This window comes from Rattus rattus, chromosome 4, assembly GCF_011064425.1.
Source record: "Rattus rattus isolate New Zealand chromosome 4, Rrattus_CSIRO_v1, whole genome shotgun sequence".
Lineage (NCBI taxonomy): Eukaryota > Metazoa > Chordata > Mammalia > Rodentia > Muridae > Rattus > Rattus rattus.
Window position 1 is genome coordinate 82,448,467 of NC_046157.1, and position 22,321 is coordinate 82,470,787.

Genomic DNA, 22,321 nt, shown 5'->3' on the forward strand with positions numbered 1-22,321 from the left:
CCAAAGTCCCTGGTCCCCTCCTCTTGGGCTTCTTGGGTGAAAATCCAGGGTGGGTTGGTGGCGTAGAGGGACGTGGTGGAGGTGTGGGCATGCTTCTTCCCAAAGAGTTTGCTGAAAGTGCCCTGCATGGTCTGGTTCTTTTTCATGCTGCTGCAGGCCGATCTGTCCCCGAGGGAAGGACTTTCCGTCCCTCGCCCTGTCCTGCCCCAGACTGAACCCCGCAGCGTCTTCCCAGGGGACACTAGCAGGCCATGGCCCCCAGCCGCGCTCCCCGCCCGCGCACCCGGCGACAGGTGGTGCGGGCGCCGCCGCCGCTCGCCTGGAAATGCGAGCTACCTGGACAGGTAAGAGGCTGCCGCGGAGAACCGGCCCCGCCCCGCCGCCCAACTCCCCGGGCCACATTCCTGCCTCCTTCTACAACAGCCCATTGTTGGCATGGTGCGCTGCGCCGAGGACCTCGCCCGGCCCACGCCCTGCCGGGGGAGAAGAGCCGCCCCCAGCCGCGGGTTCCCCACGAGCACGCCCAGTCCGCCCCCACTCTTTCTTGGACCAGGAAAGGCCCGAGGCGAGTTCCTTGCTTCTGTGAGCCCTTCCTGAGCAGATCAGGGTGGACAGTTTAGAAATGACTCTTGTGTCCCAGAAAAAGTACCTGCCTAGCCAAGCTAGCATGGCCCAGAGCATCCCGTGGGCCTTGATATGTGGGAGAGAGAGTTCGATGACCACAAGCGATGTCTGTAAAATAGCAAAAGGATAGCAAGCTGGGCCAGCTTGACCTACACGGGAAGGTACAGGCCAGATAGAGTTAAGAAATTTCTGTACCATTAGAGAACACAGGAAGAAACTATCATCACGGTTAGGACTCCATATATATAAATATGTTAACATAGTAATATATTAAGTGTATAACATATTTAATATATTATATATTTAATATTATTTCTTACTTATTATTTACATAATGTATATATTATTAATGAATTAAATATATTAAATATATTGTGTATATTAGAGACCCCACCACATACATGTCATCTACATGTGTGTGTGTGTGTGTATATATACATACGTATATATGTATGTATGTATGTATCTATGGCAGGGTCTCTCTGTTATGTAGCCATTGCTGTCCTGAAATTTGTAGATCAGGCTGGACTTGAACTTATGACTATCTGGTCTCTGTTTCCCAAGTGCTGGGATTAAATGCTTGGACCACCAAGCCCAGCTTAATGTATTTTTAATGAAATAATCTTTTCTTTAGTCTTTGGCAATCTCATACAGAAAACAATGTATCTTGAGCATAGCCATGGGAACTCTCCCTCTCTCCAATACCCCCTTCTCATCCGTTCTCCTCTTCATCCTCTCCCCCTCCCTCTCCCTCTCCCCCTTTCCCTCCTCCTTCCCCTCCCCTCCTTTTCCCTCCCCTGCCCCCTCCCCTGCCCTCCCCCCCCCTCCCCCTCCCTCCCTCTCTCTCTTATCTACTGGGTCTAGTTAGTGCTACCTATTGGAAAGCTGACTGATCTCATTGGCCTGATCCTGTGCGGATAACCACATCGTAGACAGCTTCAGAACACAGAGTGACCACGTGTCATGCCCTGAACACAGCATTGGGAAATTTGGCATTTCACCAGATTCTTCTTTCCTGGGATATTCTGTTGAGACAAGGTGTTACTATGTAGCTTGGCCTGGCTTGAAACTTTCTATATAGACCAAGCTGACTGTGAATTCATAGAGATCTGCCCTACTTTGCTCCCAAGTACTGGGGTTAGAGGTACTGCATACCGGACTATGAATGTCATTTTTAAAAACCAGATTTGAGGGGTGCAGAAGAGATGGCCCGGAAGTAAAGAGCACTGGCTGTTCTTTCACAGGACCTAAGTTCAGTTCTCAGCACCTACATGACAGTGATAATGCCATACATGTATGTATGTATGTATGTATGTATGTGTGTAATTTCAGCTACAGGGGATCAGATGTCATCTCCTGACTTCCGTGTGCACTGTACACATGCAGGCAAATACTCATACACAGAAAATGTAAAAACATATTTTTTGAGAAAGGAGATTATATATATATATATATATATATATATATATATATATATATATATGGCGTGTGCCACCAGGCTAGGCATAAATAAAATTTAAAAAAAATTTATTACTATGTGTTTGAGTGTTTCATCTGAATGTATACATGTGACTCACATGCTTGCCTGGTGCCCTCAGAGGGTGCTGGTCCTTGAATCCAAGTCTTCTGCAAAAACAAGTGTGCTTAATCTCAGAGCCAAGCCTCCAGCCCCATGAATAAAACCTTAAAAAAAATATTTGGAGCCACCCTGGTGATGCAGCCTTGTAATTCCAGCTATTTAGGCTAAAGTAGGAGGTTGCCCAGTTCAGAGCTGCCTGAGCTTACATAGCTAGTTCAAGGCTAGCCTGGGCAACTTAACAAGACTCTCTCTCTCTCAAAAAAAAAAAAAAAAGATAGAGATGCAGCTTAGTGCCAGGGTCTGGGTTCAGCCCCTAGCTGCTCTCCATAGCCCAGGCTGGCCTCCAACTCACAGGGTTCTTCTGTCTCTGCCTCTCCAGTGCTGGGTTTAAAGGTGTGCACCACCATATCTGGCTAGTAAATATAATTTTAAGAACTAAAAAGTCAGAAGCAGATGGATCTCTGTGAGTTCAAAACCAGCCTGGTTTACAGAGCAAGTTCTAGGATAGCCGGGGCTACACAGAGAAACCTGGTCTCAAAAACAAACAAAAACTACATTTGGGCTGGAGAGATGGCTCAGCGGTTAAGGGCACTGACTGCTCTTCCAGAGGTCCTGAGTTCAATTCCCAGCAACCACATGGTGGCTCACAGCCCTCTGTAATGGGATCCGATGCCCTCTTCTGTCATACAGGCATACATGAAGATAGAGTGCTCACATACATAAATAAATCTTAAAAAACCAAAACCAGATCAGTCGACAGTCATGGTGTCTGGCTTCTCTCTGCACCTGCTCACACATGTACACATACACGCGGCACAAGGATACACACAAAGAAATCTGACGTTAATACACAAGTCTCATACACTAGCCAATCCATGTGAAAACAGTCCTTCTCCCTCAAATCACTTACTATTGCAGTTCTTTGCCCACAGCACAGCCAAGAGCCACACATTGCCTCTTCCTCTCCCGTCACTTAAGTCTTTCAGGTTAACAGTTCCCTCCCTGCCTGTTTGCTTTCCATGACAGTGACATTTCTGAGAAGTCTTGTTCAGCTTCAAGAGCCGAGAAGAGCCGTGCCCTCAGGACTTGCCGTTGTGAGGACACTGCTTTCCAGGTAAACCAGATGGGCAGCGTGGAATACCACTGGGGCAGGATGGATGGAAGGGACTGGTTTGGTTTTTGTTTTTGTTGTTTTTGTTTTTTTTTAATTTTTGGTAATGTTGGGAATAGAATCAAACGCTCGACGTGTTAGGAAAAGGTTCTACACTGAGCTACAGTCCCGGCCCTGGGGCAAAGGTCGTTTTAAAAGACCGTGGGAACTGAGGGTGTTGGTCAGTTGGCAGAGTGCTGCCCTACCAGGCACAAGGCTCCGGGTTCGATTCCCTGTACCACATAAACGTAGTTTGGTGGTGCCTGCTCCTAAACCCAGAACTCAAGAGGTGGAGGCAGGAGGATCAGGGGTTGGCCTCACCCTCAGTTCAAGGTCAGTCTGGGCTACAGGAGGCCCTGTCTCAAAAGAAACAACAAACAACAAAAAAACCAGAATGACAATTAAAAAAACCAAACAAAACAAAACAACCCCCGTCCCCCAAAACCTTCTTGTTGGAATGAAAAATCACGGCTTGCATCTGGTTTCTTCAAATGTTTCTGGTCAGAGACTCAACCGTGGTAAACATCCTTCTTTTCCAAGCCCAAGGCAGCCCTGACACTGGGTTCATGGGAGACCTTCCAGTGGTCACGTAGTATGCTGAGCGAATAAGGCAGGGGCTTTTTCCTTTGACTCTTTATCCCATAAGGATCTCGAGATCTCGGCAGGAAGGCAGGCCTATGTGACTGGAGGTGGCAGACCTCGGATGACTAAGTACAGCACTGTCGTAGCTGTCGCTAACACAGAAAGCAGAAGTTCACAGGACGGGAGGTCAACAGGAGCTGCCTAGTCCGGGAAGGTTTCTAAAAATGGAGAATGGAGCTGAACGGTACAGGAAGACAGGGATGCCACCGAGACAGGAAGGAGCGCAGCGAGGACAGTGCGCAAAGCCGCTGGCCCATAATACCTTCTTCATTTAAAAACGTACCTATTTATTTTCTCGTTCATTTATGTGTCTGGGTATAACCTATGTGTGAATGCCCACAGTTGCCAGAAGGGGGCATCAGCTCCTCTGGAACTAGATGGACAAGAAGCTCTGAGCCACCAGATGCGGGTGCTGGGAACCGGTATGGTCCCCTGAAAGAGCAGGAGGCAAGCTAGTGGCCCCTCCCCTTAACATTTTTATTATCTTTTATTTACTTGTGTGCCTGTGTGTGTATGAGCACGGCATCCTGTGCCTGTGGAGCCTAGAGGACAACTTGCAGAAGTCAGTTTTCTCCTTCCAACGTGTAGGTCTCAGGGGACTTGAATTTAGGTCACAGACCTAGAAGCAGGCACCTTTACCTGCTGAGCCTTTTGTCTTTACATCGTGGTCTCCCCTACTGTCCGAATGGAAAGGATACAAGGACCCCCCCCCAGTCCCACGAGGAACCCCATTAGATCTTGGACATCATCGTGACCCACCTAAGCGCTCTAGGGGCTCATGCACAAGGCAGAGGTCTCTCTCGCTCTGGATGGCTTCTGGGCTCTTAGACCCAGCCCGAGGCCTGGCAGAGTCACCATCTCATGGCTCCGATCATGTATAACAGCCACTGAGTGCTTAATGTTCTTGAAAGCCTTTGTGTGCCCAGCTCTGGACCTTGACGGACCAGATGAATCCGAGACCTGGTTTCTGAGCCTCAGGTGCAGGAGGCTGTTTGAGAAAGTGGACAGAGTCACGTTAGGACGAGCCACAGGGAGATAAATGAGAAGGAGGAGGAGGAAACACTGAACACGGTGGTCTGGGGTAAAGGGAGAGCAGATAGGGGCTTAGAAAGATGGGACTCGAGTATGAAATGTTACGGGGTTAGCCAGAGTGTGAAGAACTCAGGCACCAGGTGAGGGCCTGAGTGAGGTGGTTCAGTGGGTAAAGTACTTCCTGTGCAAGCATGTGACCCAAGTTCAGATCACCAGCACCTACCCATAAGGCACAGCGGGGTACAGTTTCTGTTCCAGTGCAGGAGGAATGGGAAGCACAGAGACGGGTGGATCCTACGAACCGGCTTTCGAGTTAGTCTAGCTGAAATCACAAGTTCCAGGCTCAGCGAGGGACCCTGTCTCCAAAAACCGAAGTGAGGAGTGATCAAGGAAGACTTTTAAAATTATCCTCTGGCCTCTACATATAGCAAAGCTCATGCACTCATGCACACATGCGCCATATTAAAACGAAAAGAGGGTTGGGCATAATTAAAACACATCGCATACAAGAATAAAATCCCCAAAGAATAAATAGACAATAATATTTAAAAGTTAAAGTAAGGAAGACACCTGGGACAATCAGAAACAACCAAGTGGCCACCAGGAGGCAGCTGGCTGAATGAATGGAGACGCATCCCACGATGTCCTTCTCTGGGAACTGTTCCACATATCCGTGGGACACATCCCCGTCACAACAAGTTGTCCAGGCTCAGGAGAGAGGAACAGTTGAGCCCAGGAGTTCAAAACCAGCTTGGGCAACATGTAAAATACCATCTCAGGAAAAGAAGAGAGATGAGTAAGCCTGCCGACACCCCAGGCATCTCTGAGATGATATGGGAACCAACCCTGGTGTGTCGGCATCCTGCTGTTTGGGGAAGGGGAGGGGACAGGTAAATATGGTGTTATTTGCTTTTGTTGGCACAGAGAAACTTTGAAAACATAAATTAAAACCCAGTAAAAGTGTTTGCTGAAGGAGGAGGCAAATGGGAGGGAGACTTTTTCGGAAGGTTTAAATCGTGTACTCGAGATTCATATTTTAAAGTTAGAAACATCTGGACAGGCACACGCCTTTAATCCTAGCGCCGGGAGGCGGGGCAGAAGCTGGAGGATTCAAGCCTACATAGTGAGTTCCAGGCCAGCTACATAACGTGACTCTGTCCCAAAATTAAAACTAAAATTAAAGCACAAAGTTGGACACCTATAACCTCACAAAGCATTTGGGATGTGGAGGCAGGAGAATCAAGCATTCAAAGTCAGTTTTGGTCAGGTAAAACATTTAAGTCTAGCCTGGTCTACCCAAGCCCTGCTTCAATAAATAAACAAATGAACGAATAAATAAATAATAACTAATCAAATAAATGAATGAATGAAAGCAAGCAAGTAGAGTTCTTGGTCTAGAAGGGCCTGCAGTTCACGAACTCCAGTGTCCGAACTGCTCGTTGTCTTTTTTTAATTTTTAAAGTTTATTTATCTGCATTTCAGTGCTTGGCCTGTGTGTATGCCATGGTGTGTCCGGTCCCTTAGAGATCAGAAGAGAGGGGTTGAGTCGTATCATGTGGGTGCTGGGGACCGAGCCCAGGTTTCCTGGGACAGCAACAAGTTGTCCAGTCAACTTTCCAGTCCTGTTCGATTCTCATAAAATTACACATTACTTATTTGGGGGAGGGGTGGTAGCAGTAGCATTCGCAGGCCACAGGTCGTAGGTCAGAGGTCAGAGGTTAGAGGACAACTCGTAGGAGTTGATTTTTTTTCCTCCTATGTGTGGGTCCCCGAGATGGAGCTTAGGGTGTCAGGCTTGGCAGCAATTGCCCTTATCCGCTGAGCCGTCTGCCCTGTCATTACCCAGAGGAGTCTTATTAAGCACACTTCTCTCGGATTAGCTTATCATCTCTCACCTGCAAAACAGGATGTTCATTAAGTCTGAGAGGCTGGAGCCGAGAGAGCTCAGCGGCTACCAGGTTGCCCCCACAGGATCCCGAGCTGAGCAGGCGAGGGAGGCTGGGAACATGCGGCTGGTTTGTTTTTGAGCAGCAAGGGAATCTAACCCAAGCTCTCGGGCCTGCTCTCAAGAGTTCTGCCACTGGGCGTCACCCCAGGCTCTAACAGCTGCCTTTTAAGGATGTCCACCCAACAGCTGGTGGGAAGGGCTAGACCGAGGGGCAGAAGGAAGCCACTTAACTGATGAGTGAATCAAACTGGTCACCTGGAGAGGACCAGGGCTGGGACTTGTGAGCTCACCCGGCAAACAGAAGGCATAATTGCTAGTCTGTGGGAAAACAATGGGCTTGGTCACGATTGGCAGGCGGAGGCAAACGTGCTGAGTCAGCGTCCTCAGCCGTGGACCGGCAGGAAGGCCAGGGGCTACGCCTGAGGTTGCTTAGGGAGACCATAGGGGTGAAGCACCCAGCCCAGGGCCTGGCACACAAGGGACGCCCCGAAATGTTTGTTCACTTCCCCCAGATCCGGTCCCTTTGCGCATGGGTGCATCTCAGCTGGGAATAGAGGCCCTTGAGGCCCTCTGTGACCCGCAAATACCAGAGATGTTTGAGGTTGAGGTCTGAGTGTCAGCATGGTCCAGGCTGGGCTCTCACACCACCATCTCTCCTCCACTGCCTTCAGACCTGGGTTGGTCGGCAGAAGATCTAGGTTCAGTATGGAGAGCCCAGCCCCCAAACTTCCAATTTCATTTTGTCGACCACACAGCTATGGAAACTCAGTTTCCCTCAGCAGAGTCAGAGCCCGATTTGGGGCTGAGGATGTGGGCGGTTTGCCAGGTAGAATGTCCGCCCAGTGTGCATACGGACCTGGGTTTAGTCCCCAGCACCACACAAAACAGGCGTGGTGGAGAGTGGCACTTGAGTGGTTGAGGCAGGGGGATGAGGAATTCCATCTCACCCTCGGCTACATAGGAAGGGGAGAGAGCGGGGCGGGACGGGAGCCTGATTCTCTTTCCTGCCTGGACTTAGTCAATTGAGAACATTACCGCATGCCTGTTGCTCTGGTGAAGGAAGCAGTCAAATAGCAGGCATCCCTTTGACGCGGACAGAAACCCATCCTGTAATTAATCTCTGCTCGGCCATTGCTCACAACCTGCAGCCTCCTGGCTCATGCTGGACTGTGAGGTGGATCTGGTCCGGGAAGTCACTGTTTAACCAGAAGTTTCTGTTAACCAGAAACCCCATCCCACCGTGGTAAAGCCTGTGTTCTCTCTGAGCGGGAGAGGCTGGCGGAGACAACTTCAGCTCACTTTTACCAGACCCTGGTCTCTGCGGCTAGATCTCCAGAGCGCCCTCCCACCACCTGACACCCAGACGAGCCTGGCTGTGGCAGCATCTTATTCCCAGGCGGAGGACATCTTAGCTCCTGGAGACCCGTGGGGGAGGGGCACCGGGAGGGCGACTTCAACCTACTTCATCTTTCCTCTGGAGAAGCCACGGTGCTAAATGGAAGTCTAGACCGCAGTCGCCCGCCTGACAGGACCCAGGAACACTTGCTTAGCTGGTGTTGAGAGGTGTGAACGTCTGGCATCTGTCCTGACCAGGTGGTTTGTGTTTGGTGCTGGGAAGACATTCTTTACACACACACACACACACACACACACACACACACACACACACACACACACTCATGTGTACCTACTTGAGACAGGGTCTCACCATACCATACAATGCTGGCCTGGAACTTGTATGTAGACCAGGTTCCATACTGTTCTTGAACTCAGAAATCCACCCGCCACCACCTCCCCAATGCTGGAATTAAAAGTGTGTGCTACCATATTTTATTTTGCACACCTATCATGTGCATGCAGGTTCCTGAGGAAGGTGTCCGATCCCCTGTGAGCTGTAGTCACAGACAGGTGTTGTGTTCAGGGAACCTGAACTTGGTCCCTCTGGACGAGCAGCAAGAACTCTTTTTTTTTTTTTTTTTTTTTTTTGGTTCTTTTTTTTCGAGCTGGGGATCGAACCCAGGGCCTTGCGCTTCCCTAGGCAAGCGCTCTACCTCTGAGCTAAATCCCCAACCCCAAGAACTCTTAACTGAAGAACCGAAGCCCCCTTCTTTTCCTTCCTTTCCATGAGCTGTGTTGGAATTCTAACCTCCCATGGGGGCAGGGCGGGGGCTTTTGGGTACTGACTAGGTTTGAATCTGGGCTGTGACCCTGGCCATGCAGTCACCTCTCCCAGCCCTGTTTGGGTCCCATGGAATGCAAGCTGCTAAGTATTTAGAGTGTCGCACGAGGCAAGGAGAAAATGAGCTAAGGCACCAGCAGATGCTCAGTCCAAGTGCCTCTGCCATGTCCGGCTGCACCGATTCTGGATGCAGAGGTACCAAACAGAAGCAAGGTGTCACAGGCAGAACAGGTATCCACAAGGTCACCTTGAAGGCAGGAGAGACATACTCACAATCTGAAGGAATGTGAGTACATGTGTGCACGTGTGCATGTGTACACATCGAGAAAAAAAAAATAAGAGAGCTGTGCCCGGTAGTGCAGGGCTGTAACTGCAGCTGCTCAAGAGAATGAGGCAGGAGGATCAAAAACCAAAGCGTACTCAAGCTAGAGGATGAGTTCAGGGTCACCCTGGGTCACTTAGTGAGACCCAGTCACAAAATAGAAAGTTAGGCCAGGAGTGGTGGTGGCACAAGTCCGAAATCCCAGCACTTGGGAGGCAGCAGAGGGAAGATCAGGAGTTCAAGGTCACCCTTAGTAAGATGAGGGGTTCAAGGCCACCTTCAGCTACAAGGGATCGATGTCTACGAATATAGCTCTGCACTGGGTAAGGCTTTGATGTGCTGATGGAGTCTGTAGTCCCGGTAACCTGGAACTAAGGCAGAAGGATCCCTTGAGTCCAGGCACTCCAGGCTAGCCTGGGCAACGATCAAGATCTTGTCTCAAAAATTCTAATTCTAATCCCAGCACCCACATGGTGGCTCACAACCATATGTAATGAGATCTGATGCCCTCTTCTGGTGTGTCTGAAGACAACAACACTGTACTTATATATAATAAATATTTAAAAAAAAAATAAAGAGGGCGCTTCAAGATGGTTCAGCTGGTAAATGTACTTGCAGCCCAGCGTGATGACTTGAATTTGATCCCTGGTGTCAACATGGTGGAATGAGAAAAGCAACTCCCACACCCTATCCTCTGACCTCCACGCGTGTGCCGTGGCACATGCACCCTGCCCACACACACACCACACACACATAAACGAGCATGATTAAAAATAAACACAAACCGACAGTTGAAATCCAGTTAGTGGTGGCGCACACCTTTAATCCTAGCACTTCAGAGGCAGAGGCAGGAGGAAATCTATGAGTTCGAGGCCAGCCTGGTCTACAGAGTGAGTTCCAGGACAGCCAAGGCTGCACAGAGAAACCTGGTCTTTAAAACAAACAAACAAAACAGCCACTGAAGGGCATTTTGAAGGACATGTATGCAATGTCATTGCCATGTTGCTTATGTGGAGAGCAGGCATTTGGGGACCATCTCTCTAAGCAAAGGGAACATGTGGACACCGTCCGTGCAAGGCCTGAAAGAGATCAGAAGTAAACTGCTACATGCTCACCCAGCCACCTGGACAGAGCTTCAAAACAGCAGGGATGGAGAAAATCTTCAGAAGAAATCAGAGCTCTAAAGCAAACAGCGGAATACGATCTAAAACACACAGTACTGCTTATGTAAATGAGCGCTACCCGCTCAGCAAACAACAGCATGTGCTTTGCAAGAACACAGGGGCAAGGAGACACTCATTACTGGCTGCCTCTGGCTGACTGGCTGGGTCAGGGACGCCATGGAGGAAGGGAGATAAGGGTAAACATTAATACAGAGTGCTTGTATGCTACAGAGCCAAGAGTATGGACGGTTCAGCCCTCTGTACTTCTAATTGGCAGAAAGTGTAAGTAATTTGCACAGAGCAGGTAGGGAAGGGGAGAAAAGAGGCCCCAGAATCAGGTTCATTAGTGCAAGGCTGTCACCTGTCCCTTTCAACCATCAGCACCTGACAACAGGCAGGCACCAGACTGTGGGTGGCTCTTCCTGTGCTCCAGGTCAGCCCACAGTCCTGATGGCTTTATCTTTCCCAAACACCCACTGGGCACCGTGGAGGGTGGACAACAGCCCTTACCTTCCAGGAACTAGTAGGATGAATAAAAAGAGACAGAGCTGAGTCAGCACTGTGTACTGGTTAGAAAGAGCAGCAGTGTAAGCCAGCAGCCAGCTGAGCGCTGAGCCCCTGGTGCTTACCAGGAGCCGTCTGGACCACGTCTGTTGTGACCCCCACTTAGTAGATTAGGAGTTGAGGCACAGCGAGGAATTTAAGCCCAGAAAGGTTGAGTCCAGAGGGCATTTATCTATCTATATATCTATGTACTTGTCTGTCTGTCTGTCTGTCTATCTGTCTGTCTGGCTGTCTGTCCATCCGTCCATCTATCTATCTATCCATCTGTCTGTCTGTCTGTCTGTCTGTCTATCAATCATCTATCTATCATCTATCTATCACCTGTCTATCTATCTATTATCTATCTATCTATCTATCTATGTATTATCTATGTATCTATCATCTATTTATCTATCCATCTATCATCTATCATCTGTCTATTATCTATCTATCTATCTATCTATCATCTATCTATTATCTGTCTATCTATCTATTATCTATCTATCTATCTATCATCTGTCTGTCTATCTATCTATCTATCTATCTATCTATCTATCTATCTATTTGTTTAGAGTCAGGGTCATGGTATGTAGCCCTGACTTGCACGGTCCAAACTGGCCTCAGCCTCAGAAATCCACCTGCCTCTACCTACCGAGTGCTGTGACTGAAAAGCTGTGCCACCGTGCTCGCCCACCTCATGGAGCTGCTGCTAGGGGTGGAGCCTCAGGCCTTGCCTGTGCTAGGCAGATGCTCTCCCACTAAACCCACCACAAAATTTGCAAATGAAATAAACTGGCTGGCCTGGCCAGCATTTCCCAAAGGGAGGTTTCCCTAGCTATTATCCCCAGCCCCCACCCCAAAACATTTCCACATCAGAGTAGCATGGTCTGGGCTAAGGACAATATTGGCAGAGCCTGGCCTAGCTGTCATTTAGAGGTCCCCATCTAAGAGCCTCCATGAGTGATGGAAGGCCCTACTATCAAATGTGCAACATCACAACACAAAAGGGGACCTGGGCCACTCAGAGGGTCACCCAGGACCCTGGGTTTACAGTCTTTGCCCACTTTGTATAATACGTATTGTTCCCTTCCTCTCTCTCTTGAACGTTCTGCCTCACAAGCTCCTCTGGAAGCTTCTTCAGGCCCAGGGCTAAAGCCAGGTCCTCTCTATTGGGTCAGAAAGGCTGGCCACACTGCCAAAGGCCCACCTTCCCATTCTTTTCTGACTGAGATCTCAGTATTCTGATTACTGGGGCCTCTTCTTCCGGTGCTCAATCCCTCCCAATATCCCTGGAAATTAGGGGTTATGACCATCAGGGTGTGAGATCTAGGTCCAGCCTACAAGCTATCAGCACCTCCACTTCCAGTTTGCCTCTGGGCCCCAAAGTCCACTCCGTCACCCACAGTCAGCAGAAGAAACACAGTGCCAGGAAGAAAACAAGGCCAGGACTAGCCTAAGTCAGGCAGCAGATGGCAAAATGGTGCCAGTCCAGTGTGGTGCACAGGAGGTAGGACCCTAATGGGTAGGGCCTTCTTTTTCAAGGTTTGTTTATTTACATTTTTTTGTTGTTGTTCTATGTATGTTTGGCTTACATGGATGTCTGTGCACCACGTGTGTGCCTAATGTATCAGGAGGCCAGGAGATGGCGTTACATAACCTGGGCCTGGAGTCACAACTGGTTCTTAGCCGCCATGTGGGTGCTGGGAGTCGAATCCGGGTCCTCTGGGAGAGCAACCAGTGCTCTGAACTGCTGAGCCATCCCTCTAGCCCGACCTTGTTTTTGAAGGTGAGATCAAGGCGGGCCATTCAACCACCCACGTGCTCGTGAATTAGCTGCCCACACAGTGATTGCTGGTGTCTGTGGGGTGATGATTTTGTGCTGGTCATTACCCTACCAACTCTGTCCCAGTCTGATAGGAAGAGACTCTCTGCCTACCCATCTCACAGTGGAGGAAAAAGAAGCAAAGACCGTCAAGCAGTGTCTCACTTGAGGAGATGGTACGGCTCAGATTCAGGTTCAGGGAACGTGGCTCCTGGGCTACGATCCGTTCTCTGAGGTACAACCAGACATCTACTCATCAACCTCCCAGCCAGCAGTCTGCCCACCCACCCACCCATCCCCCATCCCCCATCTAACAATCCTCCCACCCAACCACCCCCATCCCCCCATCCCCCCATCCAACCATCCACCTGTCCAGCCAGCCAGCCATCAATCTCTCAGTCTATTCATTTCTTAGCAAGCAGGCTCTGTCTGTCTCTGTCTGTCTCTATACCTACCCTCCCATGTCTAGGCTAACAGTCCAGCTGTCTGTCCATCTGCGTGCCCAGACCTTCATCTGTCCATCGACTCATCCATTTTCTGACCAACAAGCCAGCTGTCTGTCCATCTATTAACCCAACCACCCACCAACTCACTCCCTAGGTAGCCAATGTCTGTCCACACATCCATCTGTCCCTCAGTCTGTCCATCCATCCACTCCCTAGTCAGCAAGCCAGAAGTCTATCCCACAATCCCTTCTATTCCTCCTGACTCTGAGTCAGAGTATGATGAGAGGAGGGCTCTCTACCAAGTTCTGAGGACAGAATAGGATGTGCTTAAGAGGCTGGCTGCAGGGCGTGGTGGTGCAAGCCTTTGAGTTCGAGGCCAGTCTGGTCTAGACATCGGGTTCCAAGACAGCCAGGGGTGTTATGCAGAGAAACCCTGTCTCAAATAACAAAACCAGAAAACAAACAACCCCGCCAAACCCAAACACACAAAAAGCAAAATCAAAAAGCGAAACAAAAACAAAAAGAATTCAGCTTGTGCATAGGGAGTAAAGGAAACAGCAAGAGATGAAGGGACAGAGAGGGCTCCAATCAGGAGGGCTGGTCCATTCCCCATCTATCTATCTATCCAATCAGGAGGGCTGGTCCATTCCCCATCTATCCATCTATCCAATCAGGAGGGCTGGTCCATTCCCCATCTATCCATCTATCCAATCAGGAGGGCTGGTCCATTCCCCATCTATCCATCTATCCAATCAGGAGGGCTGGTCCATTCCCCATCTATCTATCTATCCAATCAGGAGGGCTGGTCCATTCCCCATCTATCCATCTATCCAATCAGGAGGGCTGGTCCATTCCCCATCTATCCATCTATCCAATCAGGAGGGCTGGTCCATTCCCCATCTATCCATCTATCCAATCAGGAGGGCTGGTCTATTCCCCATCTATCCATCTATCCAATCAGGAGGGCTGGTCCATTCCCCATCTATCCATCTATCCAATCAGGAGGGCCAGTCCATTCTCATCTATCCAGCAACACATCATCCCCATCACCCAATCACTTTTTACCCATCCATTCATCACTTGTCTTGCACCTCTAATTTAGAAAGTGGGCGGACAGGTAAGTCAACAAGAAGAGGGACAAACACTTAGAAGGCAGGGATCCGGGCTTAAGGAACGATTCTGCTCTCTAGAGAGTTTAAAGGCAGGTAGATGAGGGCCTGTCACTGAGCAAGGACAATCAGGGCTGGAGAGGTGGCTTGGTGGCTTACTGACAGGGTTCAGTTCCCAGCACCCAAGTGCTGACTGGTAACTACTGTAATTCCAGTTCCAGGGGCCAAATGACTTCTTATGGCCTCCTTGAGGACTTCCACATACATATATATGCAGGCAAAAATTCGTACACATAGGATAATATAAGTAAATCAAAATAAATCAAAACAACAATTACTATGAGAGAGACAGAGGGAGGGAGGGAGGGAGGGAGGGAGGAGGGAGGGAGGAGGGAGGAGGGACAAGAGACAGAGAGACAGAGAGAGGAGGTATTTCCTCTCTGCCTTCATATGACACATTGGGGACCTGCTAGAGACTAGAAATATCTTACCCCGCCGTCCACACTATGAGGGTTCTAAGGGGCACATTGTAGAGGGAGAGGGTCAGGCCCTGAGTCTGTGTCTCCTTAGGAGGATAAGTGAGTTTATGCTGTCAGGGGGCATCACAATACCCAGCCCCCACAACAGGGTGCCTTGCATTGCCACCTTCAGACCCCTCCCCTCCCGAGACTCCCCAGATGCCTCTGGATCCCTAACCACCAGAAGTTCCATTTTACCATCAAAGAGGAAACTGACCAAAGATGTTGAAAGTGAGATGACATCATGGGGCGGGGCTGGGTGGTCCAAGGTCACTGCGGTTGAAATGGACTGCAGGGAGGTGAAGGTCCTCTCTAAGCCATTTGTGTCCCTGAAGCTGGGGCTTGGATTACAAGGCGTTGCCTAACTCGGTCCCTTCCTGGGGGGGGTGGGGGGGGCTCTGCTGTCTTCTGCAGGGGAGAGGAGAAAATTAAGCCTTCCAGACTTCTCTGTTGGCATCTCCTACTGTTTAAGTTACTGCTTAGATCTAGGTATAGGTACAGGTGTGTGTGTGTGTGTGTGTGCATTCCTCTCTGTGTATATATATTATATATATGTGTGTGTGTGCATTCCTCTCTGTGTATATCTGTGTATATATATTATATATGTGTGTGTGTGTGCATTCCTCTCTCTCTCTATATATATATATATGTGTGTGTGTGTGTGTATATATATACATATATATGTGGGTGGGGTGTGGGGGTCTGTGTATGTCCCTTTGTGTATATATGTATGTGTACCTCTGTGTGTATACGTGTGTGTATACCTGTGTGTCTCTGTCTCTATGTGTGTGCCTCTGAGTGTGTCTCTGTGTGTCTATGTGTGTGTATGTGTACGTGTGTCTGAGTGTAGTTGTCTGTGTCTGTGTATGTGAGTCCGTGACATAGCATACTTATAGAAGTCAGAGAATTTGCTGAAGTTGGTTCTCTCCTTTAACCACATGGGTACTGGAGCTCAAACTCAGGTTGTCAGGCTCAGCTGCAAGCATCTGGATCTGCTGAGCCCCCTCGCTGCCCTTTATGAGTGTGGGAGCAAGCAGGGCGTACTCTAACACTCAGAGACGACACACAGTCGGTGGAGGGGGTTGACAACTGGGACAGGTAGATGGCTGGAGACCCCAGGATACTCAGGTCTACCACCTGCTGTCTTTGGAGCTCCCTTCCCCTGCTGAGGCAAGGCAGCATTCTGTGGTAAGGGTGCTACACTGTGTAAAGCTGACCTAATCGCTATGCACACCACATTCTTAGAGTTACACTGCCCACCACATTCCAGGACAAGCTGGTGAGGTCGATGGCCAAATGATGTCCATTTTGTAGAAGCTTGAAAGTTGCCTGACCTGTAAGGGCGGAGGCCAGAACTCCAGGTGCCCTGGGGTACCCTGAGGAGACTCCCAGCTGCCTCACCCAGTGGCATTTGCATTTCAACCGGGCACGTGGCCAGCTAGTGAGATAGTAAGGGGAGAATCCCAGTCCTGCGCAGGGGCTGGGGATGTAGTCTAGTGGTTAGAGCTCTTGCCTAGAGGAAGTAAGAGAGACCCTGGGTTCAGTCATCAGTACTTCAGGTTCTTGGCTAGTGTGAAATTGACTTTCCAAGCTGTGATACTCAGGCCTGGGCCAAACCAGGCCATACACCCATGGGCCTGAGGACTTTCAAGGACAGAGTGTCTTCCTAGAAGCTCTACCCTGATATCATAAATGACTTACCCTACGTAGAAAGTCTTGTCTTTTCTATCCTTTAACTTTAATATGGGTGGGTGTGCATTTGCACGGCGTGTATGCACTTGTGTGCACACAGAGGCTAAAGGAACATGTGTGGTGTCCTTTTCCGTCACTGCCCACCTTAGTGCTTTGACACTGTGTCTCTTACAGAGCCTGAAGCTAGGCTGGTAGTGGTCAATGTCCTAACTCTACCCTCTACAGTGCTGGGTTTGCAGGCGTATGTGTGGGCTGCCCAGGCTCTTTTCCTGGGATCTGAACTCAGGTCCCTATGTTTGCACAATGCTCTTCTCCACCAGAGGGGACGTCTCTCAGCCCCAGAGGGCCTTCTCCATCCAGCCTCAGCCATTCTAAATCCTGACAGAGACAAGCACATCCTGACAAGTCTCAAAGGCCTTTGGACTACCTGGGTTATGGATCGAGGGAAAGTTCTATCTGGATCCCACTTTGAGCTCTAACTTGGAAATGGAAGAGGGTTCCATAGGGAAGGGAGTGACCGTGAACCTTCCCTACTTGTCTGTCAAGGTCATTGTACTCTGTAGAATGGGGGGAGTATAAAAGACTCCTTTGCAATGTCTTCCTCAAAGGCTCTGACCAGGTCTCCTCAGCCTTGGCCTTGCAGGTCCTGGGCCATGGGAAGTCTTTGGTGGTATGGTGCTGTCCTGAGCATGGAGGGATCGCTCTCTAAGCACCCCCATGCCCAGGGTAGGGACATGACAGGAAGAGCTGGTTAAATGAAACCAGACATTAACCTGGAAAGTATGCGGCCAGCTCCCTCCAGTGCTGGCCGTGCTGGGTCCTGGGCTGAGGATGGATGCTCTCAGTGCACGAGTTAATGTGAGTTAGTCACTCAGCCTTTCTGGGTTGGCTCCTGGGAGGGGCAGGGCAAGGCTAGGCCATGAGCTCTCTCTTCCTTCTTCCTCATCTGTTTCCTTTTCTTTGTTCTCGCTCTGTCCTTTTTAAAAAAACTATTTTTATTTTACATCCATTGGTGTTTTCCCTGTGTGTATATCTGTGTGAGGATGTCAGATCAGACGGTTGCGAGCCACCGTATGGGTACTGGGAATTGAACCAGGAGCCTCTAAGAAGAGCAATCAGTGCTGTTAATCTCTGAGCCATCTCTCCAGCCCCTCTCTCCTTCCTTACATGATACGTGTCTCTCTGTGTGTGCCTCCATGCTCAGGTGCCTACCTAGTCTGGAAGAGAGTATTGGACGGACACACGGAAACCGGAGTTACAGGCCATTCAACACGGATGCTAGGGTCCTTTGGAAGAAGAGCAAACATTCCTAACTGCTAAGCTATCTCTCTAGCAACCTCCTCCCTTTTCTTTTTTCTCTTCTATCTTCCTCTCTTCCTTTCCCTCTACCTTCCCTGAACCATTCTTTGGCCAAGTTTCAGTGAGGGCTCATCTCTGAATGTGTCAAGGCCCCAAATGTGGCGGCAGCAGCAGCAGTGGTATCTAGAGCAGAGCTGACAGGTGGGGACCCAGAGCAGGTGTGTTCAGAACAGGTGTGTTCAGAACAGGTGTGCCCAGAGCAGGTGTGTTCAGAACAGGTGTGCCCAGAGCAGGTGTGTTCAGAACAGGTGTTCCCAGAGCAGGTGTTCCCAGAGCAGGTATGCCCAGAGCAGGTGTGCCTAGAGCAGATGGGCCCAGAGCAGGTGTGCCCAGAGAACAGGTGGATCCAGGCCCTGGACTGAGGCAGAGAGGGAAGGCTGGGTTGGAATTTTGGTTGTTATGAAAGTCAGTTGTGCTTTGTCAGATGCTGTGTGAACTTCAACTGATGATAGCTTAGATACCCATGAGCCTCTGCTTCAGCATCAGAAAAACGGGGTAAACACCTCATTTGTCTGTTAGGAGCCTTGGCAGAGGTGAGTGAAACATGCCTGTTGCTATGGAGAAACACCTGACTAAGGAAACTTCTAGAAGAAAGGGTTTATCTATCGGGCTTGCTGTTTTGGACGGTTAGAGCTCGTGACCATCCTGGTGGGAGGCATGGCAGCAGACAGGCATGATCCTGGAGCCGTGGCCGAGAGCTTACATGGTAAGACAACAATCATAGGCCGTGGTAGCACATGACTTTAACTCTAGCATTCAGGAGGCAAAGGCAGGTCAGTGAGTTCGAGGCCAGCCTGCTCCACAGAGCAAGTTCCAGGACAGCCAGGGCTACAAACAGAAACCCTGTCTCAAAACAACAACATCAACGACAACAACAATAACAACAACCAACCAAAACTAAACCAGACCAAACCAGACAAAAGACAACAACCATATGGCAGGGAGAGCCAACCAGAATGATGTGGGTCTATCTTCAGACTGTCTTGACCTGAGTAATGCCACAGTCACCTCTTATTAATTATGGAAGCCTTAGCTGCCTTGTTCCCACTATAATTTGAATTAACCTGCTTACACTAGTCCGTTTCCTCTCCTCAGCACCAGCCTCTGTTTCTTCCTTCACTTCTCGCTAGCAAATCCCCACACACCTGATTTCTTTCCCAGAGTTCCCATCTCTGCCCAGCAGTTCTCTTTCCTTCTGCTTTGCTCTGGGCCAGTCACTCTTTATTACCAATTGGAAGGAGACAGGGAAAATGGTTCCCAAAGACCAAGACAGGCTCTGCCTCATACAGAGACTGGCAGCCCCGGTCTTTGGGTTCCATTATCATGACTCTGAAAGTCCTCGAGAAAGAAGGGACCGGAGAGGTAGAGACAAGAGGATCAGGAATCCCAGGGTCCTTGGGCCACACTATTAAGCTTGAGGATAGCCTGGGCTACATGAGAATTCTGCTCGAAACAAACCCCACAGAGGAATTTGTCCTTGGGAGCTGGCATGGTGTTTTGAGGAACATGGTGGTTCTGTCAGAGGACATCTAAGAAATGGGATGGCAGAGGGCAAATGAATGTCAGGACAGTGTGAACGGTGTATCTTGTCAGCCAAGAGCAGAGAGGCTCAGGGAAGGTGGGCATAGATAGGCAGGACACAGTTGTAACAATGGGGGGTTCTAAAACAGAACCACACCAGCAGCTTGGAAGGTGGGGTGCCCTCTACTAGAATTCAGCTGAGGTGAACCTACCTTTCCTGAGCTCCCATTTCTGAATGTGTCAAGGCCCTCGAGGTTTGGAGTAAAGAAACAGGATTTAGGGAGCTTCTATGTCGAGAGTAAGGGGCCTTCCTAGAGACGGGAAGCAAGGGAGTCGCTTCTGCCCTGCGCTGATTGGATTCTTGAATGATTTGAAGGTGACCAAAAGAAAGGCTAGAGGGACCGGAAGCAGAAGTAGGTGGTGGTAGACACCAAAGTAGCCCAACACAGGGGTGGGCGGAGGGAGAGGAGGCTGGAGAGCTGGTGCCACATTCGACATCATGCATTCTGGACCTGTTGCTCTGGGATTCTACTTTCCAGATAATAGACACAAAAGATGGATCACGCGGTTGTCACTACCAAAAGTGGACTTTGGAGCGAACGGAAAAGGCGAGAGCTTGAAGGGAGAGTGACTCCGAAGGTCACTTGGGACGGCTCTTCAGGAGAAAGAGAATGAAGACACGATAGTGTCAGGAATTGGGGAGCGCTGCTGCTCCAGAGGCCATAGGGAGGAGAGATGATTGGCTGGAGGAGGAGGGGGAGGAAGAAGAGCACTGAAGCCACACCCAGGTCTCCCATCTTCTGGGCTGGCAGGCGCTGCTGATAATTAGTCAGAAGTCCACAGGAGCGGGGCCTGGGGAGGGGTCTTGAAGACTGTCCCCTGCTATGGAGATTCTGGCATCGTGGCCAGTATAGCCGGGGACCCCCCAGCACCGTGGCCCGTTCTCCTTCCTGCCCTGGCTCTAGCAATTGTAACATCGAAGTCTGTTGCCCCAGCGTTCAGCCCTGCCGGCTTTATCCTTCCTTTTCTCTTCTTAGGAGTCACAGAAATCCTCAGTCCCCGGTCACCGGCAAAAGACGACAACAGGCAGAAAGGGGAAGGTGCCGCCGCCCACACCAACACCATTGTCACAGAAATGGAAACGGGACCGCAAACAGTCTCTGGAGTCAGCTTATGTCCCCGTGGTGGTGGATCCTCGCGGGCAGGAGCCAGACAGTAGTTTCAGGTTCAATTTCTACAACTCACAGTATTCCAACTCTCTCAATCCCTTCTACACCCTGCAGAAACCCACCTGTGGTTACCTGTACCAGAGAGAAACTGACCACACACGGAAATGCTTTGGCATTCCTCCCGCAAACCTGGTCTTGTGGCGCAGCACCTACTAAATCCGAGACATCTGGAAGTCCCCACCCTGCACCTTCACTCTGCGGTCCTGGGTCCCAGAGGGAAAAGTCATTCATTCCTGGAGAAGCGGCATATACCTGGGCTAGCCAGGTATGCTGTGACAGCTGAGGGAGGCCTCGTCCCAATAAACTTCGTCCTTCTTTTTTTCTGGCATCCAAGTGGATAGGGCTGTTGCCTAGTGGGTTAATTTCAGAAGGGCTTGAAGAATTTTTTTCTTACTCTTAGTCCCTCTGCCCCAAGAATATGCTTTCTGCCAGGGCCAACTGTCAGTCAGTGCTGACCTCAGTTTTCCCATGGACCACGCTTGGCAGTGCTCTCCAAGGCTAAAACAGCTTGCCTACGTATGGACCCTGCTCTCTCGTGAGGTCATCTTATGCCAGACTGTAGCCTGCAGACAGTGCAGGAAGTGAGCATGTTTCTAATAACCACTCCTGGAAGAACGGCCTTTTGTTTTGTTTTGACGGGATTTCACAGTCCATTCTGGTCTCAAACTTGTTATGTAGCCGAGAGTGACCTGGAACTTTTGGCCCTCCTATCTAACCTGTCAAGGATCACAGTAGACCACACTCCCAGTCCACTGAGGGCTCATGTATGCTAGACAAGCCTGCTACTAGTTAAGCTATGTTCCTAATTATTTCTGGCATTTTGTTTTTGTTTTTTGGTTGTTTGGTTGTTTTTGTTGTTGTTGTTTTGTTTGGTTGCTGTTGTTGTTGTTGTTTGGGTGGGGGTGGGGTTGGACAGAGTCTTTCTATGTAGCCTTGGCTGTCCCGGAACTCACCATGTAGACAAGGCTGGCCTCGAACTCAGAGATCTAGTTGTAGGCCTCTGCTTCCTGAGTGCTGACTCGTGGCTTTTGCTGGAGTTGAAGCCCTTGTTCCTATTCTCTCATATGGTCCAGAACGGCTGATTAGACTTGCAAGTCTAACAATTAAGTTGCCTATGCACGGGCTCTCACGCTAGCAGCAGCACACCTGGGTGCGTCAGTCTTGCTCTCATTCATGAGAGCCATGAGTTCCAGCAGCCACACATGGCAGGGAACTTAGCTCTTACACACAGGAGGTGAGGTTGGTGCAGGGAGAGATAGAGCACTTTGTCTGAAAAGATTGCAAGGGAGAGAAGAAGAAGGACCCCAGAGAGAGGTTGGTCTAACCTGTGCTGCCAGTTGCTTACCATGGGCACTCCTTCAGCTTGCCAACACTGGCTTCAAGGAACCAGTGTGGGAAGGAATGGGGTGGCCATTCTGTAGATTTGTCCCTCCTCTTTCAGAG

The 22,321-nt window shown here is 49.8% G+C and overlaps 2 protein-coding genes across 3 annotated transcripts in view; one reads left to right on the plus strand and one right to left on the minus strand.

Annotated features, from left to right (window-relative positions):
- C4H6orf132 (chromosome 4 C6orf132 homolog) overlaps positions 1-163 on the minus strand; it is a 35,922-nt gene extending 35,759 nt beyond the window's left edge. Inside the window, exon 1 of the mRNA XM_032900588.1 lies at positions 2-163. Coding sequence (XP_032756479.1) covers positions 2-146 — 145 coding nt within the window. The 5' untranslated portion in view covers positions 147-163. The remainder of the gene's footprint in view (position 1) is intronic.
- LOC116899085 (uncharacterized protein 114841037) lies at positions 107-21,206 on the plus strand. Of its 2 annotated transcripts, XM_032900586.1 has the most exons (3): positions 107-344; positions 3,230-3,317; positions 20,687-21,206. In XM_032900586.1, exons 1-3 carry the CDS (start codon positions 127-129, stop codon positions 21,032-21,034), a joined length of 654 nt encoding a protein of 217 aa, XP_032756477.1. In that variant the 5' UTR covers positions 107-126; the 3' UTR covers positions 21,035-21,206. The 2 variants fall into 2 exon arrangements, with proteins under 2 accessions (XP_032756477.1, XP_032756478.1); XM_032900587.1 differs by lacking the exons at positions 107-344; positions 3,230-3,317 and adding an exon at positions 15,300-15,308.
- Positions 21,207-22,321: the final 1,115 nt, after the last annotated feature.